The following is a 26767-nucleotide window of genomic DNA, read 5'->3' on the forward strand; positions in this document are numbered from 1 at the left end:
ATGTACTCAAGTACTTTCACATATTAACATACAATCATGGAAACATAACACATAATAGATAACAACATCACAATAGAACACATATTTTTTTCTACTAATAATATCCGTACTTTGATACATGAAAATTTGCTCGAAAGATCATACATAAGTGGCACAAGTTCGGCAGCGTAACGACTCTACGAGTAGTGTAATCACTTAAACAGAGAGTCGATGGTACATAGCATAGATCATGTAAGCATAATACTAAAGATGGGTACGACTAATCCTAGCCATGGTGGGATGCGCCAGGGGGTGGTGCTGAAGAAGTGGATGCTCCCTGAAGGCAGGCCACCTGTCACTCTACGTCTTGGAGTCGGGCCTCCAACCTTACATGTCTCATATGGAATTCCCGGAGAACTTCTCGTGTCTCTTGCTCCGCCCGTTCAACCCTGGTCTGCATCTAGTGCATCTAATCAGCGGTGCTCTGAGCCAGATCACCAGTATCCTGCAATCGTCTCACCATAACTGGAAGTGCACGATTAGCCGGTCCTCCATCCCTCAAGTCTTAGAACTCACGTGTCATGCCAAACGGGGGTCGTTGTCCCTGTTGTCTGCTCCACCTTCAAATAGGGCCAGTCGGGCCATTCGATGAGTGGGCACCCTAATCGGGTAAGGGGGGTTGATGACTTCGGACTCCGCATCCGAATCACCGTTGGAATCACCACGGCATGTCGGGGTGGTGTGCACGAAATTTTCTCGTGGCCACCAGGATCACGACCCGTTTCGTGGTATGTATACCACACGGTCTAATAGTTACTCATGTGGGGACTTTTCCCTTGTAATCCTTATAGGGTCATGTTACTGCTATTGGATGATTACATCTAGGAGCCTTTGTTGAAATATGTGAAGGAGCTTCTTTGACACAACTATGGTTCCAAAAAGAAAATAATAATAAAAAAAACTTAGCCTCCAAACAATTTTGTTAACCCTTCCGGTTAGTTATTTTATCCTCTGTTACTTCCCCGTTCATTTATTTATGTTTCTGTCATTACCTTGGTGAAAATCTGCCCCTGTGACTATATATATCTCATATATGCATACATCATAATATGCAATACGATTATAGGAAAATAGCAAATATATATTACAGGCAACCGGATTTGTTCATACATCGCTTAAAGTTAACTTAAGCATATCGTAAACATGAGATGCGAATTTATACAACTTTCATAAACTGGGTTAACTCATCGTAATCGAGCTTGTAGGTTTAGAGGTCCATAATAACCATACCCTAGTTTAGCCATCTGAGCTGCACCATTGCTTCCCAATCGACGGCTAGGATTAAACGGACTGCATGACCCGAACGCATAGCTCCTTCCCAACGGCTGCACATCTTTTGCCTCCATCTCCGCCAACACCTTGTAGAACAGATCCACATCGCATGAAAGTGATATCGGGCCATCACAGTGGTACCCGTATTCCTTTTCTGCATCCTCCAGAAGCATCGCGAACAAAGGATGACTTGCATACTTAGTTTTCACAGCGAACCTTTGTTTATCAGGTCCGACGCACACCGGAAAAAACCCTCCCGGTGCTATTTTCTTCTTCATCGTCTCCTTTCCGCTCCATGATCTGCTCTTCGGTAACCTGCTAACGCTGCCCTTGCTGCTGTGGATGTGGGAGAAGGATCGACATCGCTTCCATGTCTTCACGAGAAAGTTATTCTTTCCCGTATTTCCCTTGATTGTTTCCATCACTTCGTATATACTAAAATCGGGATTAAGGAATTAAAAAAAAAAAAAGAAAAAAAAAGGAGAAAGTAGAGTTTAGTTTGGGTGGAACTATGATATGTAACTATGTGGAAATCAAGCTAGCTATCCTCTGTCGTAGGCCATATCGAACATAGACCTTGTTCCTGGCTGAATTTTAATGGCCGTGTTGAACATAAATGAAGCTGTTGACATTGAAACTATGATCATGGAGGACTGAAGGGTTGTATCACAGTGTGGGATATGGAAGGGTTTTATAGAAAGAGAGGAGAAGAAGAAGGGTGAGAGCTGAATCGGGTAATACCCGGTTGCATATCGAACTACATGACGTCATATTCTCTTGTTATTGTCCAAAGTTTTGTTTTGTCAACGCTCCAAAGTCCTACCATCTATTTAAACTGCATTATGTGTGGTTTATAAGTAGTTTCGAAAAACAAATGAGAAAGTATGACATTGACATCATTGTTTACTCTTCATGCCCAACCCATATATCGTTGACTTTGTTTGATTGGTTTTGGTTTGGTTATAGTTATAACATTGATAAAATATAATGTATTTAGAAATGAGCACTTGTCAGATGTCAGCTAATAAAAACATTTTTTATTTTAAATTTTGTAGAAGAGGTCATTTGAAGATTAGTTTATAAATGTCAATGACGCATATGTGTTTGATAGATTGATATTCATTAGTTATATGTATGAAATTGAAAGCTCTAGGGTGTCTGAAAAATAATATGAGAAAATGATTTGTAAAGGTAACTGAAAGATCCCAACTTTCGTATTTATGAAATACTCAAACTTTCATACTATTTCAAAAGATTTCTTAAGTTACTTCCTCAAAATATGCTACATGTATATTTATAAAACAATATTTTATATCGATAAAGTGATTACAAAGGATTGGATACAAATCGACTAAGTTTTATTACAATTTCATGTCTACCCAGGAATCTACTATTCATATACATACATGAACATTAAAAATACAGAGAAATACTATTAACTATTCTAAATCTTTCAGTAGTATAAAGCTATATTTGAATACTCATCACCTGCAATTGTTAAATATTGAGAGGAATAAACGATAACGCTTAGTGAATTCAATAGATAGATACAATATAATCTTATGCTTTACATATACTTATATGATAGAAGCGGAAGGAAACAAGAAGACATATGTGAAATCATGTGACAAGCGTTCATATCAATCAAAGACTTTATTCAAATATATATTTTTCAATGAGACATAACGATTTCAATACTTGATATGCATCAATAAAGCTTTGGCCCAATTGGCACAGAAGACATATAATTTCTAATTAACATTTTGGTAGATTTCAGGTTTATAGCCCTGTCTAACCATTTGTCAATACCATAGAATAGAGTTCATTCTCTTACGAAGTCATGCTCTACATGGTCAAAGGCTACATACCATTCCTATCAAACCTTATGTCAATGCCATAGAATAGAAGTCATTCTCTTACGGAGACATGCTCTACATGGCCAGAGGCTACGTACCAGTACCAATGTGAATCTAAGTCATTTCACTGATCACATGGTCAAAGGTATTATAATTGCTATAAACATAGGGAATAAAATATCATGGGAGAATAACTCAGAATAATAACACTGAGAAGCATATAGCACATATAACACATAACATACAATTGTTCATATATATTGAACTCACCTTAAGTTAACCGGGGGTTAAAATAGTAATTTGGATAGTATTCCGGCTTTAAATATGTCTTTCTATGTTGAAAACCGGGAGCTTAATTGAAAACCGGGCTCTGCGAAGGTAGGGCTTCAAAACCGAAAAGATAAAATTTACGGGCTTCTCGGGGGTCTCGGGACGTGTTTCGGGTGCTAAAATTGATACCGGGGCTTCGGGAAAAGTCAAAATAGTGAAAATATGGAAAAAGTGGCCAAAAATGGCAATTTCTCAAAATTACCCGAAAAGGCTCACATGCCTCCTATTTATAGGCGAGAGGTTCGGATCCTATGGTTGAGAAGAGAGCACGTGGCTGCTGGAGCGAAGGCCACGAAGCAAGAGGAGGGGAGAAGACGTGCACCTGCGAGCTTCGGACATCTGGCAGGAGGAACGAAGGCCACGAGGCCACTGCGAGGCTCGGACGTGGCATCGGGTGCGAGGCGGGTAGGCGAGACGTGTCCCGCGTCGGACTGGCCACCGATGCGAGACGTGTCCCCTTCCCGCTGGACCTCGGCTTCGGCGAATCTTCTTATGACACTTGCTGACTTCGGATTTGGCCACGTCTCCGGTGACGCACCTGCTTCGTGCGAGGTGACGTGGCCGGTACTATTCATGCGAGATTTTTCGGAAAATGTGCCCCGAACTTCTAAAATCCATAACTTTCGCATACGAGCTTCATTTTTGACGTTCTTTATATGCACGCGTAGCTAAAATTACGCTCTACAACTTTCGTTTAGACTTCGTCGGCTAATTTTGACTTGAATTTTAATATTATTATTTTTAACAGATCGGGACAGGAAAATCCGTTAAAAATTCATAACTTCTTCATCCCACATCCGTTTTCGTCATACTTTTTACCGTTGTACTACATATGATGAGACCTTAGATTCTCGTTTAGGATGTATAGGTAAAATATCGCTCGATCTAAAATTCGAGTTTTTAGCTGTCTACTGCTAAGTTGAAACTTCGAAAAATCATAACTTCCTCATACAAAGTCAGATTTTGGCGTTCTTTTTATCGAATTTCTTGGTTTAACGAATACTAAGACTTTCATTTAGATTTATAAGGCTAAAAAGTAGTTTATCAAAAACTCACCTTTTTACGTCATTCGGTGCCGTGCCGGTTTTGTCGCGGATTTTCGGTTGGTCATAACTTCTTCGTTATAACTCGGATTTCGACGAGGTTTTCGCCTACAAGTTTCTAACGAGATGATTTACAACATCAAATAATAAAATTTTACTTATTTCAAATTTTATATTTTCGCTAAATTTCACTATTTTGGCTATTAATTGAAATCTCATAAGACGTCTAATATTTTATAAGTGATTCTAAACATAGTTTTACTTCATTTCTAGTAAAAACTAGCTGTTAGAACTCAACACTCAATTTTATTCACTTTTAATAATAACAATACACAATTTCAGTACGTGTATGTTACAGTAACAAAGTATTAAACTTGTATAAAAAATACAATTGAATTTTTTTTTTGTACACACATCACTAATCAACTATAACTTTGTACATATATAACCATTAAACTTCACATTTGTTCAAAAAATACCATTATATTACCGGTAATAATAGGTAATCAGCCACGTGGCATGCTATGTGGCTGCTGATGTGGATTTTATTGTTTATTATGTACACATTATACCTTTAAACTATTTTTTGTACACATTATACCATTAAATTTTTTTTTGTACATATTTTACCATTAAACTTTTTTCTACACATTTTACCATTAGTTTTATATAATTTATTGAAAAAAATATCATTTCAAATAATACAAATTATTACATAAAAGTAGCTTTCCCATCACTTGATGTGAATTTTACTGATTTTCTAAATTTTAGTAAACTTATCATTATAAGTCATTTTCCTATCGATAAACAACGACATAAATTCAATGCATTTTTTTAATCATCAAGCATAATAAAGAAGAGTGGGGGATTATAATAAGGTAACATGTACAAAATGTTTCATGAGTTTATAAGTGTGCCTCAAACCTTACAAAATCAGGAGGGTCACAATAGGTGATGGAAAACCCATTTTATGTTAAAATATGTATTTTTTTAAATGATATATTTTGAATAAATTATATAAGATTAATGGTAAAATGTATACAAAAAGTTGAATGGTAAAATATACAAAAAAAAAAAAAAGTTTAATGGTATAATGTGCACAAAAAATAGTTTAATGATATAATGTGTACATAATATACAATAAAATCCACGTCAGCAGCCACATGGCATGTCACGTGGCATGTTACGTGGCTGGTGACCTACTATTACCGGTAACATAATGATATTTTTTGAAGAAAGGTGAAGTTTAATGGCCATATGTGTACAAAAGCTATAGTTGATTGGTAATATTTGTACAAAAAAAAGTTCAGTGGTATTTTTTGTACAAGTCTAATATTTCGTTACTCTTACAAGTCAATTTCCCTAATAATATTATGTTTATAGGAATTCGATGTCAAAAACTTGGATTTCAAATAATCTGAAACGTGTTATGGTTTGCAAAATCTAGAATGAAGAATTCTTTTCTTTTTTTGAACAAAAAGAAGAAGCAAAAGCTACATATTGAACCATAATAATAATAATAATAATAATAATAATAATAAATTTGGTTCTTGAGGTATCCCAAAAATTACACTTGAGTATAATTTTTTTTTCACTGGTCCAAAAAGTGAAAAATCTATATAGATTTTTATATTTTTTTAGTTAAGCTGGTCATATGCTGCTCATGTACATATGTTCCTCAAGTGAGGACCTATTTGTCATTTTAATTGCTTCACTCAAATTATTTTATTATTTAAACATTTTTATTAACAAAAAGCATCTCTTTATCTCTCTCTCTCTCTCTCAAATAAGAAATAAACCCAATCAATCATCCTCTTCCAACCATTCCTTCTATCGACCCCTCCTCTTAAGTCGGAAATGGGAAAAAACTGTAGCCAGCCGTTAACGCCTCTTTTCCACAAGTGAACTTCACTCATCCCTCATCGTTGTAACTTTTTAAAATAATCATGGCTTGATCTCCATAAATAGAAGCTCAGGTATGCTCCTGGTAGAAAGGCAAGCTCAATAAAGAAAAAAAATACATATCATACAGGAAACAATGATATTAAATAATGACAAACCCATAACTTGACAAAATATTGAATCATATTAAAAACCATTAAATGGACCGAGAAACGTAGATCTAACTCGATTTTTTTCCACTAAGCTTCTTCACATTCAAAAGAGGGGTTTTTCTTGAACGTAATTGGTACGACACATAATCTTTAAAGATATGGTAATAACATGGAGATCAATTTACAAGAGATGAAACAATGGAAAGTCGATGGATCATTCATGACATCCCCTACCTCTACCATTAGCTAGTACTAGGTAACAACTCAAACATTTGCCCAATTTGTTTGAGAATCTCACTTCACTTTTTTCCCTCCTCCCTCATTCATAAAAATCCTAGATCCATTACTCCAACATATAAAGAAGGAAGCGGTTTTGGTGGTCCTTTCATCCATACTGGTGGTTTTGGTGGTCCCTCCATCTTTCTCTCTCTCTCTCTCTCTCTCTCTCTCTCTCTCTTCTTCTTCTTCATCTTTCTAGGGTTTCGAGGGTTTGGTGTGTAAGCCATTAGAGGCATCATACTTTCAACGCTTGCTTTCTAAAGACACAAAGGAAGGGTTTCAAGGAATTGTTTACAATAACAATTCTAAAGTATGTAAACCCTAACATTTGTAAGATTTCTAAATTAGCGTGGGTTTATGTTACATTTTGTTATTCAAAGCATGTTGACTTCAAAGTGTAAAACATAGATCATTTTACGTTGCATGTGTCCTTTCTTAATTGTTAAATGATTTTCCGTATTAAGCATTTTGTTATAACCTAATAAAAATATTAGTGGTATCAGAACTACTTGGTTTATCTAACATTGAAAGAAAATTCGTTGAATCGGACAAACTTTTTCTATTAAACAGAGATCACGGCGTGACAGAGGCTCTATCACGACATGAACTCAGTGCAGATCAAGATTCTGGAATTTTCTGCCTAATTTGATTTATGTGGGTTTATTTGGTAATTATCTGTTTTATTTTTTGTCAAAATTTGATTTTGCTTGTTTAATATTATTAAAATAAAAATCTTAAATATTCTAAGATAATCTTAGAGAATATAGTGATTAATTATAAGATTAACTAATATTATCATAATGGATCTAATAATTAACTTAACTATAAAAACTAATTAACAAATAATTATAAATCCATGATATGGATTGAATTTGAATTAATTAATAGTTTAATTAAAAATAATTATGTAATTTCTAAATCATTTAATTAATTTAATTAAATGTTAAATTAAAAGATAAATATTAAATCCATATTGATTTAAATGATTAATTAATTAATTGATTAAATAGTTAAATTTAAATGTTTAAATGATTAATTAAATAACCGATTAATTTAGATAATTAATTTTAAACCATGTATTTTGAAATGTTTTAATATACACCCTTATATATGTATTATAAAATTAATTACTATGCATATAAGAAAAGTCAGTCGAATCAATAGTATGTCTCATTTACGAAGTCATACTATAAAGAGGGTATAAGGAAACGATCTATAAAATGATAGTTGAATGGGTGACATTTTCACCCACCGCTTTCCTGTATGGTGAATGGTCGTTAGTTGACCAAGTTCCATAAGACATAATTAGATTAAAAGTATAATCTATAAAGTACTAGAACCATTTTTTACAATCTCACTCTAGTTACTTTAGAAAAAAATATGAAAAGTATATTAATCTGTGAAAGCACACATCATGTCTTTTATGAGTCGTTAGTGGAGCATACGTGGTTAACCAACACGCTAATATAGGACTATAATGTTGAAATGATGGTACAACTCAAAGGTTGTCAAGAAGGTTTGCGTAGTTATTCATATCTTGTTTGTGGTCCTCAGCATCTCAAACATAAAAATGAGAGCATAATCTGAGATTAAACTTGTCATTGATAAGATTCAATGAATCTCCAAAGATCTAGGAGTTTCATAAGACTGAAATTGGTAAAAGCCTTACGTACCTACAATAGATTTGAATATGATTACGACATCCCTCTTCAAAGTTCGAATCTAAAATATGGAACCTAGCCTTGATTTAAATTTGGGTTAATAATTAAGGATTAAAATCAACTAACTTGAATTTTCTTTTTGCACTTTTAGATGTTTTATGACGATAGAAATGTTCTTCCTCATTCTTATGAAAATGTTTTTCCTCAATCTTCTGGAGATGGTCTTCCAATTTAAAGCCCAAGTGAGATTGTTTCCCTTCGTTAGCAAATAATGGAAGTGGACATCATCTCTCTTCAACTTTGTTACCTACTTCTCTTGTTACTCTCCTAACATCACATTTTCCTCAAGTCAAAGATATGAAGCTACTAAAGCCTTATCAGCATGTAAACACAAAGGTGGAAATTTTGTGTCTTTGCATGTTCTAAAAATGAAATCGTACATTGACAGACTGAGAAGAATAGGTGTCATGTTGTATGTGACATCCCCAAAATCTAGGCCAGAAAAGACCGATTTTCATTTATGTTTTTAAAATAATTTAAGAGTAAATCCTTTTGATTTGAAAGAGTTGCAGAATTTGTTCCCAAAAACAAAACGTGATAAAATAATATTTACTAAAGCATTTCATAAAAGAAATGTATTTTCATTATATAATCAAAACTCGGGATGTCATGTTCCGATACAGACCATAAAGCATAAATGATAACATTACAAGTCATTCAACAAATATATACATATATAGACTTGTAAACAAAACAACTTGATGATTCATCTATCTTATGCCCTTGCGCCACTTCATGTAATACAAATAAACTGAGTGGGTCAGGCTTGGGAGCTTGGTGAGCATATATGGTTTTCAACCCACAATAAATAATTATATTTAATTCCACCAACCAACAATAACCCAATTACCCATTCCCGTTATTCTCACTTTACGTCCCTAAAACAACTAACACAAGGGACCTAGTCTTAGAATATTTCATCGGAGCGACAACACATGCATTCGGGGGTTTCCCGGCAATATATGTCAAATAAGGCAACCATGAGGGGGATGGAGTACAGCGAATAAACACCCAAGTTCATTAACACCTACAGGTGGCGAACCTGTTAGCGTTCCACAGGACTGTCTAGAAAAGTCTGTGGTCGTCATCTAAACTCCGCTAGATAACTGAATCAAAAACAACATCGAGGCCTCTCATCTGTTTATCACACGACTATCTACCCATGTTCTACCCGACATATTAGTAGATAAAAATATATATTTCTATACATAGTTTAAAACCTGTATAGCATTCTCATTCAATATATATTCCAAACAACAGATGAGACACATAGACATAACACGTATTTCATAGAGAATAAATCATATCTATGAGATAGAAGAAAGTGAAAATACATTCACGCATATAACTACAAAATATACACATAACATGTATTTCGTATAAAATACTTTATAATTATGCATTAGAAGAAAGTAACCACACACTCACTTGATCAGAAGATGATCGGACAGCACTACAGCTTGTAAAAGTAGTATTCTTCAGTAGATCTGGAAGATCTTCACAAAAACCGGACACCTCGCGGGCAGAGCTTCGGCTCAGGAATTGCACTTCTCGGGATCTTCGGGGCTTCGGGACTTGCTTTGGGGCTCGGGAATGATACCGGGGCTTCGGGATAATTCTTGCATGAAAAACGATGCAAAAACGCGAGAAAAAGGGAAGAAATAAGCAATGAACTCGGTTGCCCTCGACATCCTTTTATAGGGGCTGGAACTTCGAATTACACTGGGCGTAATGAGGATAGGGTCGCTGACTCCCCCCATGGATAATATCGGTTAATATATATTTAAATTAAATATCGAAAATATTTAATAAACTTCAAAAATTCATATCTTCCTCATACGAACTCCGTTTTCGACGTTCTTTATATCCACGCGTAGGTGAGACTACGATCTACAACTTACGTTTAGACTCAGTCGGCTAATTTATTATTTACTTTTAGTAGGGCGGGACAGGAAAACTTTGTTATAAATTCATAACTTCTTCATCCGACGTCTGTTTTCACCTATCTTTTTATCGTTTTACTACTATTAACGAGACCTTCGATTCTCATTTAGACTGTTTCGGCTAAAAACCGCTCGATCTCAAATCGAGTATTCAGGCTGCATACTGTTAAGTCGAAACTTCGAAAAATCATAACTTCCTCACATGAAGTCAGATTTGGGCGTTCTTTTTATGCACGCTCTCGGTTTAACGAACTCTACGACTTTCGTTTAGATCACTAAGGCTAAATATTGCTCTAACGTAAATTTCACTTTTTACGTCATTCATCGTTGTTTGTTCTGTCGCGAAACTTCGACAGGTCATAACTTCTTCATTATAACTCGGATTTTGGCATTCTTTATATCTTCGGAATCCTTGTTTCGACCACTACATCTTTATAAAAAGATATCAGGCTTATCTCATACTTTAATTTTGATGCTTATTTTATTCTTAATTCATTAAATTATAATAATTAAGAAAACAAACACATAATTCACATCATTCACATAATACTCAAATATTTCATCATTAATACTTCAAAAAAAAGAGTTACAAGGGTTAAACTAGACTATTACATCAATGATAATGCCTAGCCTGGAAACGCGGGCGTTACAATTCTCTCCCCCTTAGGATGATTCCGTCCCCGGAATCACACATCAACAAACAAATGCGGATAACGACTCAACATGTCACTCTCTGTTTCCCAGGTGAGATTTGACCCATTCGTATGTTTCCAACGGACAAGCACTAATTCGACCATCTTGCGTCGAAGCTTCTTAGTCTTTCGGTCAACAATTGCCTCTGGTTCTTCAATTAACCTCTTGTTTTCATCAATTCTCAATTCACAAATTGGAATTATATCGGGAACTTCTCCCGTGAACTTCCTCAAATAACACACATGAAAAGTGTTGTGAATTCCATTCAGTTCTTCAGGTAATTCGAGCTTGTAAGCTTGGTTCCCAATTCTCTAAAGAACTTTAAACGGTCCAATAAACATTGGACTCAACTTTCCCCTTTTACCAAATCTTATAAGTCCCTTCCACGGCGAGACTTTAAGCAAAACCGAATCTCCAACCTCAAAAGTCATCGATCTTCGCTTCTTGTCAGCATAGCTCTTTTGACGATCCTCTAACATTCTTTCCGTAATCACTTTCAACTTCTCAGCAGTTTGATGGACCATCTCAGGACCCATAAACTGCTTTTCCCCAGCCTCAAGCCAACAAGACAGCGTATGACACTTCTGTCTGTACAAAGCTTGATAAGGTGCCATCTTTATGCTCGAGTGGAAACTATTATTGTAGGAATATTCTACCAAATGTAAATGTTCATCCCAATTACCTAGGAATTCTAGGGTACATGCTCTCAGCATATCTTCAGGTGTTTGTATTGTTCTTTCCCTCTGACCATCAGTTTGCGGATGGTAAGCTGTACTTAAACACAACTTAGTACCCATTTCCTCTTGTAGACTTTTCCAAAACCTTGAGGTGAAACGGCTATCACGATCCGATACAATTGTTAACGGAACACCGTGAAGCCTCACAATTTCCTTCACATAAGAATTTGCGAGCTTATCCATAGACCATTTCTCATTGGCTGCTATGAAATGCGCACTTTTAGTGAATCGATCAACGACCACCCAAATCATGTCGTGACCACTTTTTATTTTGGGTAGTTTAGTGACAAAATCCATAGCAATGTCTTCCCATTTACCCATAGGCACAGGTAAAGGTTCTAAAATACCATATGGTTTCTGATGTTGTGTCTTGACTCTCACACATGCCACACACTCGACCACATACTTCGCAACATCGAGCTTCATCGTCGGCCACCAGTAGTAGGGTTTTAGGTCCCTATACATTTTAGTGTTACCAGGATGAATCGAGTACATGGTTTCGTGAGCTTCTTCCATCAGAAGATCTCTAATTCCTCCTGACTTAGGTACCTAAATCCGATCTTGGAACACCTTTAGTTCGTGACTGTTTATACCGAACACCAACGTTTTGCCCAAACGTTCCTCCTTTCGGTCATTTTTCTCAGAAGCTTCCTCTTGAGCTTTCTTTATACTTTCCACCAAGGTTCTAAATGGCGTGAGGTGTGGCGTGGCGGCAAGGCCAAGCCTCAAGCTTAACGAGCCATGGCGTTTTTTCAAGGCGTGATGTAAGGCAGGAAATTTGTATTAATTTAAAACTATATTACCACATAAATATAAATTTATATTAAATATAACTACTTTTAGCAATATTAGTTCAATAACTAATAACAAAAAGTTAACAAAAACCAAAATACTTGTATCTCCGATTAGAAAAGACACAACAAATAGCAAAAAACTGTGTCTCAAACGAAAAAAACACGCACCATAACACGCCATAATGCGCCATGGCGCGCCATATCGCGCCTTGCCACACGCCACACCTAACACCAACATTATAAGGTTTTTCGTAACGGCGAAGCCACGCCTCACACCATGGCGCGCCTTTTAGAACACTGCTTTCCACAATGGTTGAGACAACTTCTATTCTAAATGCTCTTGGCCTCTTCCTTTCAAGATTGACTTTCCGACTGAGAGCAATAGCAATAACATTAGCTTTACTGGGATGGTAAAGTATCTCACAGTCGTAGTCCTTGAGTAACTCTAGCCAGCGTCGTTGCCTCATATTCAATTTTTTCTGATTAAAAAGATATTGGAGACTCTTATGATCAGTGAAAAGTTTTCACTTTGTGCCATAGAGGTAATGCCTCCATATTTTCAGAGCGAAAACTACCGCTGCCATCTCCAAATCATGAGTCGGGTAATTCTTTTCATGCTCCTTCAGCTTTCGAGACGCATATGCTATCACCTTTTCTATATGGGTCAAAACACAACCCAATCCAACCCCAAACGCATCGCTATAGATAGCGAAGTCTTCAACTCCATCAGGTAGAGAAAGTATCGGTGCCTTGCATAGCTTCTTCTTTAGCTTCTCGAATGCTTCTTTATGCTTATCACTCCAAGCATAAGTAGCTCCTTTGTGGGTCAAAGCTGTTAATGGAGTAGCAATCGAAGAAAAGCCTTGGATAAACCTTCGGTAATATCCGGCTAATCCTAAAAAGCTTCGGATCTCCGTGGTACTTTTTGGTTTTCCCACTTCATTACAACTTCAATATTTGCGGAATCAACCATTATCCATTCTTGGTTGACCACGTGACCCAAGAATTGGACTTCACGAATCCAAAAATCACATTTGGAGAACTTCGCATACAACTTCTCCTTCTTCAAAACTTCTAACACTTCTCGCAAGTGTCTGCCATGCTCCTCTTGGCTTTTCGAGTAAATCAGAATGTCATCTATGAACACTATCACAGATTTATCAAGGAACGGATTACAAACCCTGTTCATTAAATCCATGAATGATGCTGGAGCATTGGTTAGTCCAAACAACATAACCAAAAACTCGTATTGTCCATATCTAGTTCTGAATGCAGTCTTCTCGATATCTTGTTCTCTCAATTTTAGCTGATGATATCCTGACCTTAGATCGATCTTCGAGAAATAGCTCGAACCTTGCAATTGATCAAATAGGTCATCTATCCTCGGCAATGGATATCTATTCTTTATTGTTTCCTTGTTCAGCTCTCTGTAATCAATGCTCATTCTCATACTTCCATCTTTCTTCTTCACGAATAACTCCGGAGCTCCCTAAGGTGATGAACTAGGTCTAATGAAACCTTTGTCCAATAACTCCTGAAGCTGCATCATCAGCTCCTTCATCTCCGTCGTTGCTAATCGATAAGGTGCTTTTGCTATTGGCGTGGTCCCTGGTAACAAGTCTATTCTGAACTCCACTTGTCTATTTGGTGGTAATCCAGGAAGATCTTCGGGAAATACTTCCGGATAATCACACACCACTGGAATACTCTGAAATACCTTCTTTTCCTTCTTAGCATCAATCACGAATGCTAAGTATGATGTGCGTCCCTTGGTCAAACACTTTCTGGCTTTCATTAGGGAAATGATTCTTGAATTCACTATGCGTTTGTCCCCATACACCATAAACGACTCTTTCCCAGGCGGTTTTACTTTAACTATCTTCTTCTTGCACAATATCTCGGTGTCATTGGCGCTAAGCCAATCCATTCCCAGAACGATATCGAAACCATTTAGTTCGATAGGCAATAATTCCTCGTGAAACGTATTCCCATTAAGGTCGATTAAGATGTTTTGCATACGATGGCTAAAAGGTAGAAAATTGCCACTAGCAACTTCGACTAATAAAGCATTATCTAGTCTATCAACAAGCAAAGCTAGTTTTCTACCAAACTCATGAGAAATAAAGGAGTAGTTGGCTCCAGAATCATATAAAATCTGAGCAGGTAATTCGTTTACGAGAAAGGTACCTGAACCGACATCAGCTTTATCTTTCATGGCCTCAAGTGTCATCTGGAAGGCTCTCGCATTCAGCTTTGGTGGAATGTTAGGCTTAGCTGCCTCCTTCTTCTTCGGACAGTCTTTCAAAATGGCCCCCTCTTCATTACAACCAAAACACATCCTTTTGTTGGATGGAAACTCATTGGCAAAATGCCAAATTTTTCCACACTTGTAGCAGGTTACATCCTCACTACATTTCCCAAAGTGCTTTTTCTTGCACTTCTCACACCATTTTGCTTCGCCTCCTTTTCCTCCAAACTTTTTCGAATCATACTTCGAAAATTTTCTTTTCTTATTGGAACCTGAAGTTCCTTCAAACTTTCTCTTCTCGCCAACTTCAACATTGCCGTCGAATCTTCCCTTGATCATGTCCTCAACAGACTTGGCAGCCCAAATAGCCACCTCTAGAGTAGGTGTCTGACGAACTGGCACTGTGTACTCCCATGAGAGTCCCTTTGCGTACCGGTCAACCTTTGCCAGCTCATCTGGAACGATACGTAAGGCAAACTCCATCTTGTCTGTAAAGTTATTAGTGTATTCATTAACTGACATGCTGCCTTTCGTAAATGTCAGAAACTTATTCTCCAATTCCAACAGATTTTGAGCTAAGCAGAACTTGCGCTTGAACTGCACCAAGAATTCTGCCCATGTCAATTGCAGTGGCTCGTTAGGGCTTAAAGTCTTCCCTAGAGTGTTCCACCAACGAACAACTCCACCTCGGAACTGACGCACTGCATAGGTAGTCTGCAACTTGCCTCTGCAACCACAAGTTATGAAGGCTAACTCCATTTCGGAGATCCAATCCATCACTCCGATCGGGTCCTCCTTTCCAATGAAGGTCGATGGTTTGCAAGTTAGAAAGTCCTTGTACTTGCATCCCATTCCATCATTCCTTCCATCATGGTTGTTTTTCCACCTTCCGAGTGCCCTTCATTTAATTCGGGCTCTTCCACATGAATTGATAGAAGTATACCACATAGTATTCCATGAGGGGACGAGGGCATATAGCGGTGGAGTTGTGTAAGACTTTTATTGGAGAAGAAAACGGTGTAGAATCAAAAGCGAACACGTATATGTAAACGTACTCAATTAAGCGGTGCGGAGGCAAAACAAACCCACCAACAATATAAGTAATGACATAAAATGACCCAATGAAAAAAATTAGACATGGTTGAACCGACATCTATAGACAAAGGACCATTTTTGCCAAATGTGTAGGAACTTTCCTGTAGCTAAGGTTGGACAATATATATATATATATATATATATATATATATATATATATATATATATATATATATATATATATATATAAAATAATAATAATAATAATAATAATAATAATAATAACAATGGTCATTTTTATACTTATAATAACTAAAGCAAATAATGAGAAAAGAAAAAACCATTGCTTTTCTTTTTGAACCAAAAAAAAAAATTATACCTAATAAATAAAGAACTTTTTACCACGTGTCCTCTTCTCTTTCATTTGAACACATGACGGTTTTTAGAATTTTTTAAATTTGTATTTTTCACTTGTCATTTTATTGTATTTTTCATTTTATTAAATTAAAATTTCACATTTAATATGTAATGTAATATATATATATATATGTAAGGTATTTATTATAAAGAGTTCATATATGTAATCTATTCAATAGATTAAAACCTCATTAATTTTAATAATTCAATTTTTTTCTCATTTTTCTTATAAATTCAAAATTTCGAATTGTTAAAATTTCATATTTAATAAACTCATGTAATTCAATGGGTCTTACACCTAGTATTCATAATATATAACATGTTTTAGTATATTTTTACTATATATATATATTATATATATATATATATATATATATATATATATATATATATATATATATATATATATATATATATATATATATATATATATAACTCTCATCTTCTGTTATAATAAATGAAAGTTTTTTTACCACATGTCATCTTCTCCTTCATTTGGATACATGACATTTTCTAGAAATTTTAAAATTTTCTATTTTCCACTTGTCATTTTATTGTATTTTTCATTTTATTAAATTAAAATTCCACATTTAATATGTAGGGTAATATATATGTAAAATATTTATTAGAAATGATTTATATATGCAATGTATTCAATACATTAAAGTCTCATTAATTTTAATAATTCAAATTTTTTCTTATTTTTCTTATAAATTCAAAATTTTCAAATTATTAAAATTTCATATTTATTTATTTTAATTAAACTCATATAATACATGAGTCTCACATCTTATTTATCTCATTTATGCTAAAATCTTATCTCCATTTCTGTGAGTAGAATTTTAGGAATCCTTGTATGTAATCTCTAAGTCGAGGAGATCCTAGAAGGATCTTAGCGATTTAAACCAAACATCGATTATAATGAAGGCTGGAGGCTAATTATCCTTAAAGATAGTGATGTGATGATATCCTCGTATTTTTGTATTGCATTTTCAATTTATTTTTGCAGTCTTATTCTAATAAATCAAATGGTGAAAGAAGTCAAAAAATTTGATGGTTAACAACTAAAATTTTTCAATAATCTTTTTTATCATACATACTTATAAAGCTAGCATTTTTGTTGAATCTCATGCATTTGAAACCCCCATTCTTTTTTCCTTTCACCACATTCATTTGAAACTCCCATGACTTTTCAATTTCTTTATAATAATAATTATAATTTGGTAATTAGGTTAAATAAATATCAAATCTAAGTGTATTCATATATAAACTAAACTTCAATATTAAAATAATATCTTTAATTCTACTTGTAAAACTATGCTTTTTAACTTTTAACATATTATAGTTAATTTATTAGTTTTAATATATTGTTGGATGTAAACCATTATTATTTTAAAGGTATAATTTTTGAACAATTTGTATAAAATACTTAAAATATAACATTATAAGCTCAACTTAAATATAAATTTTATTTAACTTAAACAACCCAAATATTATTTTATAAATAGTTAAAAGTGATTAATTGTAGTGTCTTTCTAATAATGATTGTAAGTTGCTTAATAAGGTTAAATAAATATCAAACCTAAAGTGTAATCATAAATAGACTAAATTTCAATTTTAAAATAATATCAGTTACTTCTATTTATAAAGTTATGTCTTTAAATTTTAACATATTATACTTAATTTATTAGATTTAAAATGTTGTTGCATGTAAACCATTATCTGTTTAAAGCTATAATCTTTGAACAGTTTGAACAAAATGCTTAAATTGTTAATTTAAATATAACATTACAGTATCAACTTAAATATAATTTTCAGTTCCATTAAAAAAACCAAATAATATTTTGTAAATAGTTAAAAGTGATAAGTTATAGTGATAAATGCAAAAACTAAATTGTAATATCAGTTTAACTAAAATATTTCCTAAATATATTTATATAATCGTTAAAAATTTTCAAATAAGTAGCTTAAAATAACTTATAATAACAATAGTTAAAAATAACTCTATATAAATGATTATATTGTTACCTTTAAAATCTAAAAATAATGTTTGATGTTTAAAATAATTATAATGATAGAAATTAAAACATTAAACAAATAAATTTTAAAAAATTAGTTAAAATAACTACTATAAATAATATTAAACCATATATAATATTTAATTTTATTGATGTGTAACTCGCGAGTAGAAGTGATTCAAACGATTGAGATTATGACGTTATAATAGATTTATATATTATCATATAATTCAAAATAATCAATATATTATATCAAATTAATATACTAATTATTATATCAAATTTAACAACAACGTTAGTGTTATATTTTAAAAAAATATATATTTGTAAAGACTTCAACTATCTAGGTGTTTCTACGCATGACAATGTCAACTCAAATATAAATTCCAGTTCCATTTAAAAATCTAAAGAATATTTTGTAAATAGTTAAAAGTGATAAATTGTAGTGATAAAAGAAAAAAGTGAATTGTAATCTCAATTTAACTAAAATATTTCTTAAATATATTTTTATAATCGTTAAAGTTTCCAAATAAGTAGTTTAAATTAACATACAATAACAATAGTTAAAAACAACTCTATATAAATGAATATAGTGTTAGTTTTAAAATTAAAAAAAAAAAAACAATGTTTGATGTTTTAAATAATTATAATGATAGAAATTAAAACATTAAGCAAATAAATTTTAAAAAATTAATTAACAATAAAAACAACTATAAATAACATCAAATCATATATTATATTTAATTGTATTCATGTGTAACTCGTCGGTAGAAATCATTCAAGCGATTGAGATTATGAAGTTAAAATAAATGTATATATTATCATATAATTTAAAATAATCAATATATTATATCAATTTAGTATATACAAATTATTATATCAAATTTAACAACGACGTTATTGCTATATTTAAAAAATAATATATTTGTAAAGATTTCAACTATACATGTGTTTCTGCGCAACGCACGAGCATTCGCCTAGTTTACTTAGACATCGATGGTTTCGCAAAAAAATTACATGTTTTGCAAAATCACTTTCTTAAAACGCACGTTGCCACCCGTAGTAAATCACCTTACAATTCCCTTTACACCCATGCAACATCCTTGTACTATAGTTCATATTGAAAACCTTTTCATTTTTCCTATAATAAAATATATGATTCCTTTTTTATTTTTGCATCATTTCTCCTTAAAACCTTTTTTTCCCTCATATTTACTATTATTATTTTTAATTATTTGCGATATCATCTTGTAGAAAAACTGTTATTTTACAAAATAAATAGAAGATAAAATACTTGTAGTCATTCATAAAGGCTAATTATATATCTACCCCCATTCACTGTTTGTTCCCTTTTGACTGAAAACTATAGAATTATCTCACTAAGCAAATTGGCGAAATAGATAGTTTTTTTAAGATTTACAATATTTCCTATTTTGTAATAAATCGTTTTCCATTTTAGCATTTTAGAAATGGTCCTAAGAAACTTACCATTTACCCATTAACAGTAACGACAAATACAATCTTTTCTTATTTGATACGTATCAACCAATGTTTATAACCCTTTTATTTTATAATACTAATACTAATTAATGACGATATATATTTTGATTCTATATTAATTAATGATATATTTAGGAACAATTGTTCTTTGACTTTTTGGTCAAGCATTTTTTTATACGTAATTATAGGTATTAAATAACCTTCCAAATAAAATAGTATAAAACCATGCGCTCGTTTTTAAACCCTCTGTATCATTCCCTCCCACTTTTCTTCTCAGAAAAAACCCACGTCCACTACCATACGTGATCTTCAAAACCCTAGTCCTCTTTTTCTCTCTCTACACTCATATATATACATCAACGTAAATGCACACTCATCGGAGCTGATTATTTCACAGTATCAGAGTCAGAGGAGGATTCAAAGGTATCATGAATGATGAATCTCTTACATTACTTATTTCCATCGATTTTTGATTTCCTTCATTTTTGTTGGCTTTCGAGGATTTAAACTGCCATTTTCGTGTCTCTGATATCAAATATCTGTGAATTTGTTCATGTGTCTCAATGCTTTCGTGCTAACTTCTTTATTGCTTGAGCTCTTATGGAATCTGTACTTGTTTGAAAGTTCTTTTTATACGATTTGTTTATAAGTTCCAAAAAAATGTCTGGATCGGCGATTTTCCTGGAAATCGTAGTGAATTTGTTGTCGGAAAACTTTCCGTTTTGATATGCTTTGGTTCTGTAATCGAGATGAATGTTGAGTAAGCCGTTTTTCAATTGCAATAATTAGGTAAAACAGAAGAAAAGACCCTTTAGTCAAACCACAGCCAGTTGTGGTGTAAGATTCGGCGGTTTTAACTTATTATTTGGATTTCAATTGATTTGATGTTTATGCTATCCTCTCACACCTTACTGAATATTATATATTTTATGCAGTTCAATCTCCATCGCTTCTGAATCCGTCAATACAGTCAAAGATTGGCTCTCGATTCCCATCTAATCCTTCAGATTTCTGGACTCACGTTTGTAGATCGATGATGATAGCTACAGTAAACTCCATGATCCTCCGAGTGTAACCGATTCAAAATCGATCTCACAACTTCATATTTATCAGATTCTTCTCGAACAACCACCGGATTTTAGCTCCAGTTTCCTTCGTGAAAAACTTGTACGCATTCTCGTTGACCTTGATATCCGTTCTAGGTAGTTAAAATGAAGACAAACTTATCGTCAAGGCAGAAAATCGCATTGGTGACTGCGACATTTGCAGTGTCACTACTCGTCGTAATAATGATTGCCTTCGTTACAGGTTCGTTACAGATTCATACAATGACTCCATTGATATCCTTACATTTTGAAATTATTCTGTTATTCATTTGATGAACAGTTCATATCCTTAACAAACAAAAATCCTCCATTATTTCTCCTTCATTCACTGATCATTTCACTTTTGTTTATTCTGTTAAGGCGTAACGCAACATGGCGATCTTATCGTGGAACACATGAACAGTACTATTTCTGGTCCCCATCGAAAGCTTCTAGGTAAATAATTTTTAACCTTTTCACCTCCATAAATAAATCTCTCATGTCTCTCTCATGTGTCCATCGGAATCTGAATCGGAATCCCTTGTCTGTCGAATAAATATGAATTAAAATTCCCGTTCCGATTAGCGTACGGTGGCCATTGTTGGTGGTGGGTGCACGTATGTTTCCTTCTAGTGGTCCTTTTGCACGATTATCTCGTTTTTATTTTCTGTGTTCACTTTTTGCAGCAAATTCTTCAGAAACCGGTGAAGTGCTACCAGAGCGAAATTGGGGGGACAAATGCTCGAAATCCGACATTGTCATTAACCAGGGGCCCACTTCTCCTCTTGCTCATGGCATTCCGATCTACTCGGTGGAGATCATGAACATCTGCGCCACCGGCTGTTCCATCTCCGACGTCCACCTCTCCTGCGGCTGGTTCAGCTCTGCACGGCTGGTCAACCCCCGCCTTTTCAAACGCCTCCGCTACGATGACTGCCTTGTGAACGACGGAAAGCCACTTGTTTCCGGCCGGACGGTGATGTTTCAGTATTCTAACACTTTCGCCTATCATCTTTCCGTCTCCTCCGTCACCTGTCGATGACCGATAAACGCCGACCACCGACGAGGATAGATGTAATCCAGTCTGAAAAAGATGTTTTTTTTTTTGGTGAAATTGCATTTTATACCCTTCGAGATTGAGTTTTTAATTTTTATTGCAGAGAGTAGAGTGAAGGACGATGGTATTTATTTTGTTAGTATGAGTTTTTAGTTTGTACTGCGGTATTTTGTAGTACAACTCGAATGGTTGAAAATGCAATTTATTTTAATTTGTTTCTAGTAGTGGTTTGAGGTTTTTAGACTTTAAATACGATGATTAGAGAGAGGTGAAGCAGAGATTGATCGATCAATAAATGAGAAGAGAATTATTGTTACATTTAACATTTATTTGTGTTCTTAATTTGATTGAATTTTATTACTGACAAACTTTTTATGAAATTTAGATTATAAAACTTGTATGTGATTATAGCTTTATAGAAATTTATTCTATTATAAGAATAGAAAATTTGCACAACATTATGTACCATTTTTATGTAATCATGGTCTTCTTGGTTATCCGATATTGATGTGTTTTTTTATGTATTGATGTGGGAGTGATACTTCTACATGAAGTGTCAAAATATAAAAAATAAAAATATTAAGTTTTTAATTTTTTTTTATTTGAAATTATGATTTCGTTTTATTTTTTTCAAATTTGAAACTTATTTGTTGTTTCAACGCAAACATTAATTTTATAAATGCATTTTTTTCAAAGGGAATATGACTAATTTATTAAGGATATTCACAAATAAGATTATTTTATACATTATCTTATGTATAATTAGATATTATCACGTGTAATTGTATAGTCAATTGTATAGTCAAATTACCTAGTCTAGCTGCTACTTATTCTCCTGTAAATATGGAACACTCAAACCTTTGTATTCAGCCTATATAAGGCAATCGTATTAATGAATAGATTCAGAACCCATCTTGCTCCTCTGAGCTATTCTAGATCCAAAATTCCCAATACCTTATCAGTCGCTAATGGCTATCATCGAAGTCACAGCTCAATCTCACTTTCCAATCAAATTAACAGCCACTAATTTTCCTGTATGGCGAAAGCAGGTTATGTCTACCCTAATTGGCTTAGGCCTTGATCATTTCATTGATGGGTCACAAGAAGCCCCATCCAAGACTCTTTCTACTGACGCTACAAAACCCAATCCGGAATACCGCCCATGGTATCGACAAGACCAGATCTTGTTAGGTGCTCTACTCGGCAGTTGTTCTGAAACTATCCAACCAATTGTTTCCTCTGCCGACACTTCAAGACAAGTCTTCAAGCGCCTCAATGACAGTTACGCAAGTGTCTCTCGATCCAGAATAATCTCCCTTAAGTCCAGGTTAGCGAACAATCCTAAGGGGTCTCGCCCAATTGCGGATTTCCTCACTGAGATGAAGAGCATTGCCGACGAACTAGCCCTAGCACAGAGTCCAATCGATGAGGAGGACCTCATTGTGCACATTCTGAGTCAATTAGGTGAAGACTACACTCACATAGCTGCTGCCCTCAAAATAAGAGACACAACTATCACCTTCCCTGATCTCTTTGATAAGCTCGTAGACCATGAAAGAACCCTCAAAGACAATCAATCGACACCGACAATTGTTACTGTGAACAATACTCAGAAACAATTCTCTCGCCCTAATTCCAGGCAATCGACAGACAACAAAAGCTCCAACAAATTTAATCGCTTCAACAATTTTGGTTCTCGCCAAAATCGATTCCCTGGGTCAACAAATGCCAACAATTTCACTCAAAATGGTAATCGACCCTCTGTCTTTTGTCAATTTTGTCATATTCCAGGTCACGACACTAAAGACTGCAGGAAACTTGCTCGATTCTTGAAAGACAACAATATCTCCATCTCATTGACAGCACCATCGCCTTCTGTTCACACCACTGCAGCTGGACCCACATCTTCCAACCCACCATGGATGTTTGACACAGGAGCTTCTCATCATGTGGCTTCAAATCCGGCTTCATTCCACACCCTCTCGGAATATGAAGGACCCGATGAAATTGTGTTAGGAAATGGTATGAGTCTTCCAATCTCTCACACTGGTCATACTATACTTCCCACTTCCTCAAAATCGTTACATCTGCATAATGTTTTTTGTGTTCCAAAATTGCGTAATAATCTCGTTTCTGTTGCCAAACTGTGTAAATCTAACCGTGTCTCTGTTGAATTCTTTCCACATTATTTTGCTGTCAAGGATCTTCACACGGGGGCGTGTCTAATGCGGGGGGTGAACATTAATGACATCTATTACGCAGCCATTCAGTCTCTTCGTCAACTACCTCAACTAAACACTATCACCACTTCAACCAGTTCTCTTCACTCCTGGCATCACAAGCTGGGTCACCCGTCTATCAAAGTTCTCAAGTCTCTCTTTAGGCAATTACATTTAGAGTCAAGTTCAATGTATTTCAATAACTTTCATTGTAATGCATGCTCCATTAATAAAAGTCATAAATTACCATTTGGTAGCAATTCCTTTGTTGCCTCTAAACCTCTTGAACTTGTCTACTCTGATGTATGGGGACCAGTCAAACCATCCAATGATGGCTTTCTTTACTATGTCATCTTTGTTGATTTTTTCTCCAAGTATACCTGGCTTTATCCAATGAAGAAAAAATCTGATGTCTCCATATTATTTCCTCAATTCAGAACCCTGGCTGAAAAATACCATAAAACCCCTCTTATCTCTCTGTTTACAGACAATGGTGGTGAGTATCTTGCTCTCACTCGATACCTACAAGAAAATGGTATCTCCCACTTCACAACACCCCCACACACACCTGAACAAAATGGAGTTGCAGAAAGACGACATCGACACATTGTAGAAAGCGGTCTCTCTCTCCTTCACCATGCCCACCTTCCTCTCACTTTTTGGTCTCATGCCTTTCAAACGGCTGTTCATCTAATTAATCGATTACCCACATCCATTCTTGACAATATCTCCCCCTACCAAAAGCTTTATAATTCCCCACCTGCATATACCAATCTTAAACCCTTTGGTTGTCTCTGTTTCCCTTGGCTTCGGCCATATGCAGTCACCAAACTCCACCCTCGTTCCGCCAAATGTATTTTTCTTGGATATTCAGCATCCAAATCAGCATACAAATGCTATGACCCTATATCCCACAAACTCTATCACTCAAGACATGTTCAATTCATTGAACACACCTTTCCCTATGCTTCTATCTCTAATGATACCAGCCCACTTCCCACTCCAAATGACTTCCTATCAACCGAGCCAACTACTACTGCTCCTGCCTCATCCCCTTGTGTTGTACCAGTCCTCCAAAACCTTATCCCTACTGTTTCGCAGCCCACTCCAACAGCTGATCCCCTTGTTGATTCAACTTCAGCACCCACTACTCCCACTTCACCAATAAATCACTCAACTACAGCCCCTCTAACATCTCCTTTCAACAACCCACATCACAATCCTCCTTCGCCCAGCTCCACACACACACCAGATCCACCCAGACCCTCCATCATCCCAAATGCTACTGACAATACTCGTTCCAGCCCATACCCTCCTCCTAGAAATCGCACCCGCAACCCAAAATATTATAACGAAAACCTTGTTAACACCACCACTCTTCATCCGATACCACCCACTATTGAACCTACCACCCACCTTCAAGCCAGCAAGGATACCCAATGGCGTCATGCCATGGAAGCTGAGTTTAATGCACTCATACACAATCAAACTTGGGAACTCGTTCCTCCGGCATCTCATAAACCCATTGGTTGTAAATGGGTCTTTCGAATCAAACGTAAACCTGATGGCACAATTGATAAATACAAAGCTCGCTTAGTTGCTAAAGGCTTTCATCAACAGTATGGGAAAGATTACTTTGATACTTTCAGTCCAGTCACAAAACCGGTTACTATTCGAACTGTTCTCTCTATTGCTCTTTCCAATAATTGGCCTCTTAGACAACTGGATGTCAATAATGCCTTTCTCCAAGGCACCCTTCATGAAGAAGTTTACATGGTACAACCTCCGGGCTATACTCACCCACAATTCCCCAATCACCTTTGTAAACTCAAGAAGTCCATTTATGGCCTCAAACAAGCTCCTCGGGCATGGTACACTGAACTCACCAATTTCCTCACTCACTGTGGCTTCAAGAAGTCGCTGGCAGATCCTTCTCTATTCATCTACAATACCAATCACATTATTAGCTATTTTCTAGTCTATGTAGATGATATAGTGCTCACAGGAAACAATTCGTCCTTTCTCTCTCAATTCATTTCCGCTCTCAGCAACAAATTTTCCTTGAAAGATCTTGGAATGCTTCATCATTTTCTTGGTGTTGAAGTCATTCCCACCCCCTCTGGTCTGTTTCTGTCTCAACATCGCCACATTCAAGATGTTCTCACTCAGTTTCATATGGACGGTGCAAAGGAAGTATCCACCCCTCTAAGCACCTCTGAACCCCTATCAGCTATTGACTCTACTCCTACTATAGATGCCACACCCTATCGCAAACTTGTAGGCTCACTTCAATACCTAGCTTTCACTCGTCCGGATATCTCCTATGCTATCAATAAACTTTCTCAATTCATGCATGCTCCTCGCCAGTCTCATTGGCAAGCTCTAAAACGTCTTCTTCGTTATCTTAAGGGTACCATTCACTATGGT

General features: G+C 35.1%; 2 protein-coding genes across 2 annotated transcripts; one reads left to right on the forward strand and one right to left on the reverse strand.

Moving 5' to 3' along the window:
• Positions 1-1223: 1223 nt before the first annotated feature.
• LOC145040029 (uncharacterized) lies at positions 1224-1733 on the reverse strand. The gene has a single exon (XM_078988024.1). It carries the CDS (start codon positions 1731-1733, stop codon positions 1224-1226), a length of 510 nt encoding a protein of 169 aa, XP_078844150.1.
• Positions 1734-20262: 18529 nt separating this feature from the next.
• On the forward strand, positions 20263-22388 carry LOC145038754 (protein TAPETUM DETERMINANT 1-like). Its single transcript, XM_078987009.1, has 4 exons — positions 20263-20402; positions 20915-21287; positions 21446-21520; positions 21751-22388. Exons 2-4 carry the CDS (start codon positions 21191-21193, stop codon positions 22104-22106), a joined length of 528 nt encoding a protein of 175 aa, XP_078843135.1. The 5' UTR covers positions 20263-20402; positions 20915-21190; the 3' UTR covers positions 22107-22388.
• Positions 22389-26767: the final 4379 nt, after the last annotated feature.

The sequence above is a fragment of the Lactuca saligna genome, chromosome 4 (assembly GCF_052625555.1).
Source record: "Lactuca saligna cultivar CGN05327 chromosome 4, ASM5262555v1, whole genome shotgun sequence".
Taxonomy (NCBI): Eukaryota; Viridiplantae; Streptophyta; class Magnoliopsida; order Asterales; family Asteraceae; genus Lactuca; species Lactuca saligna.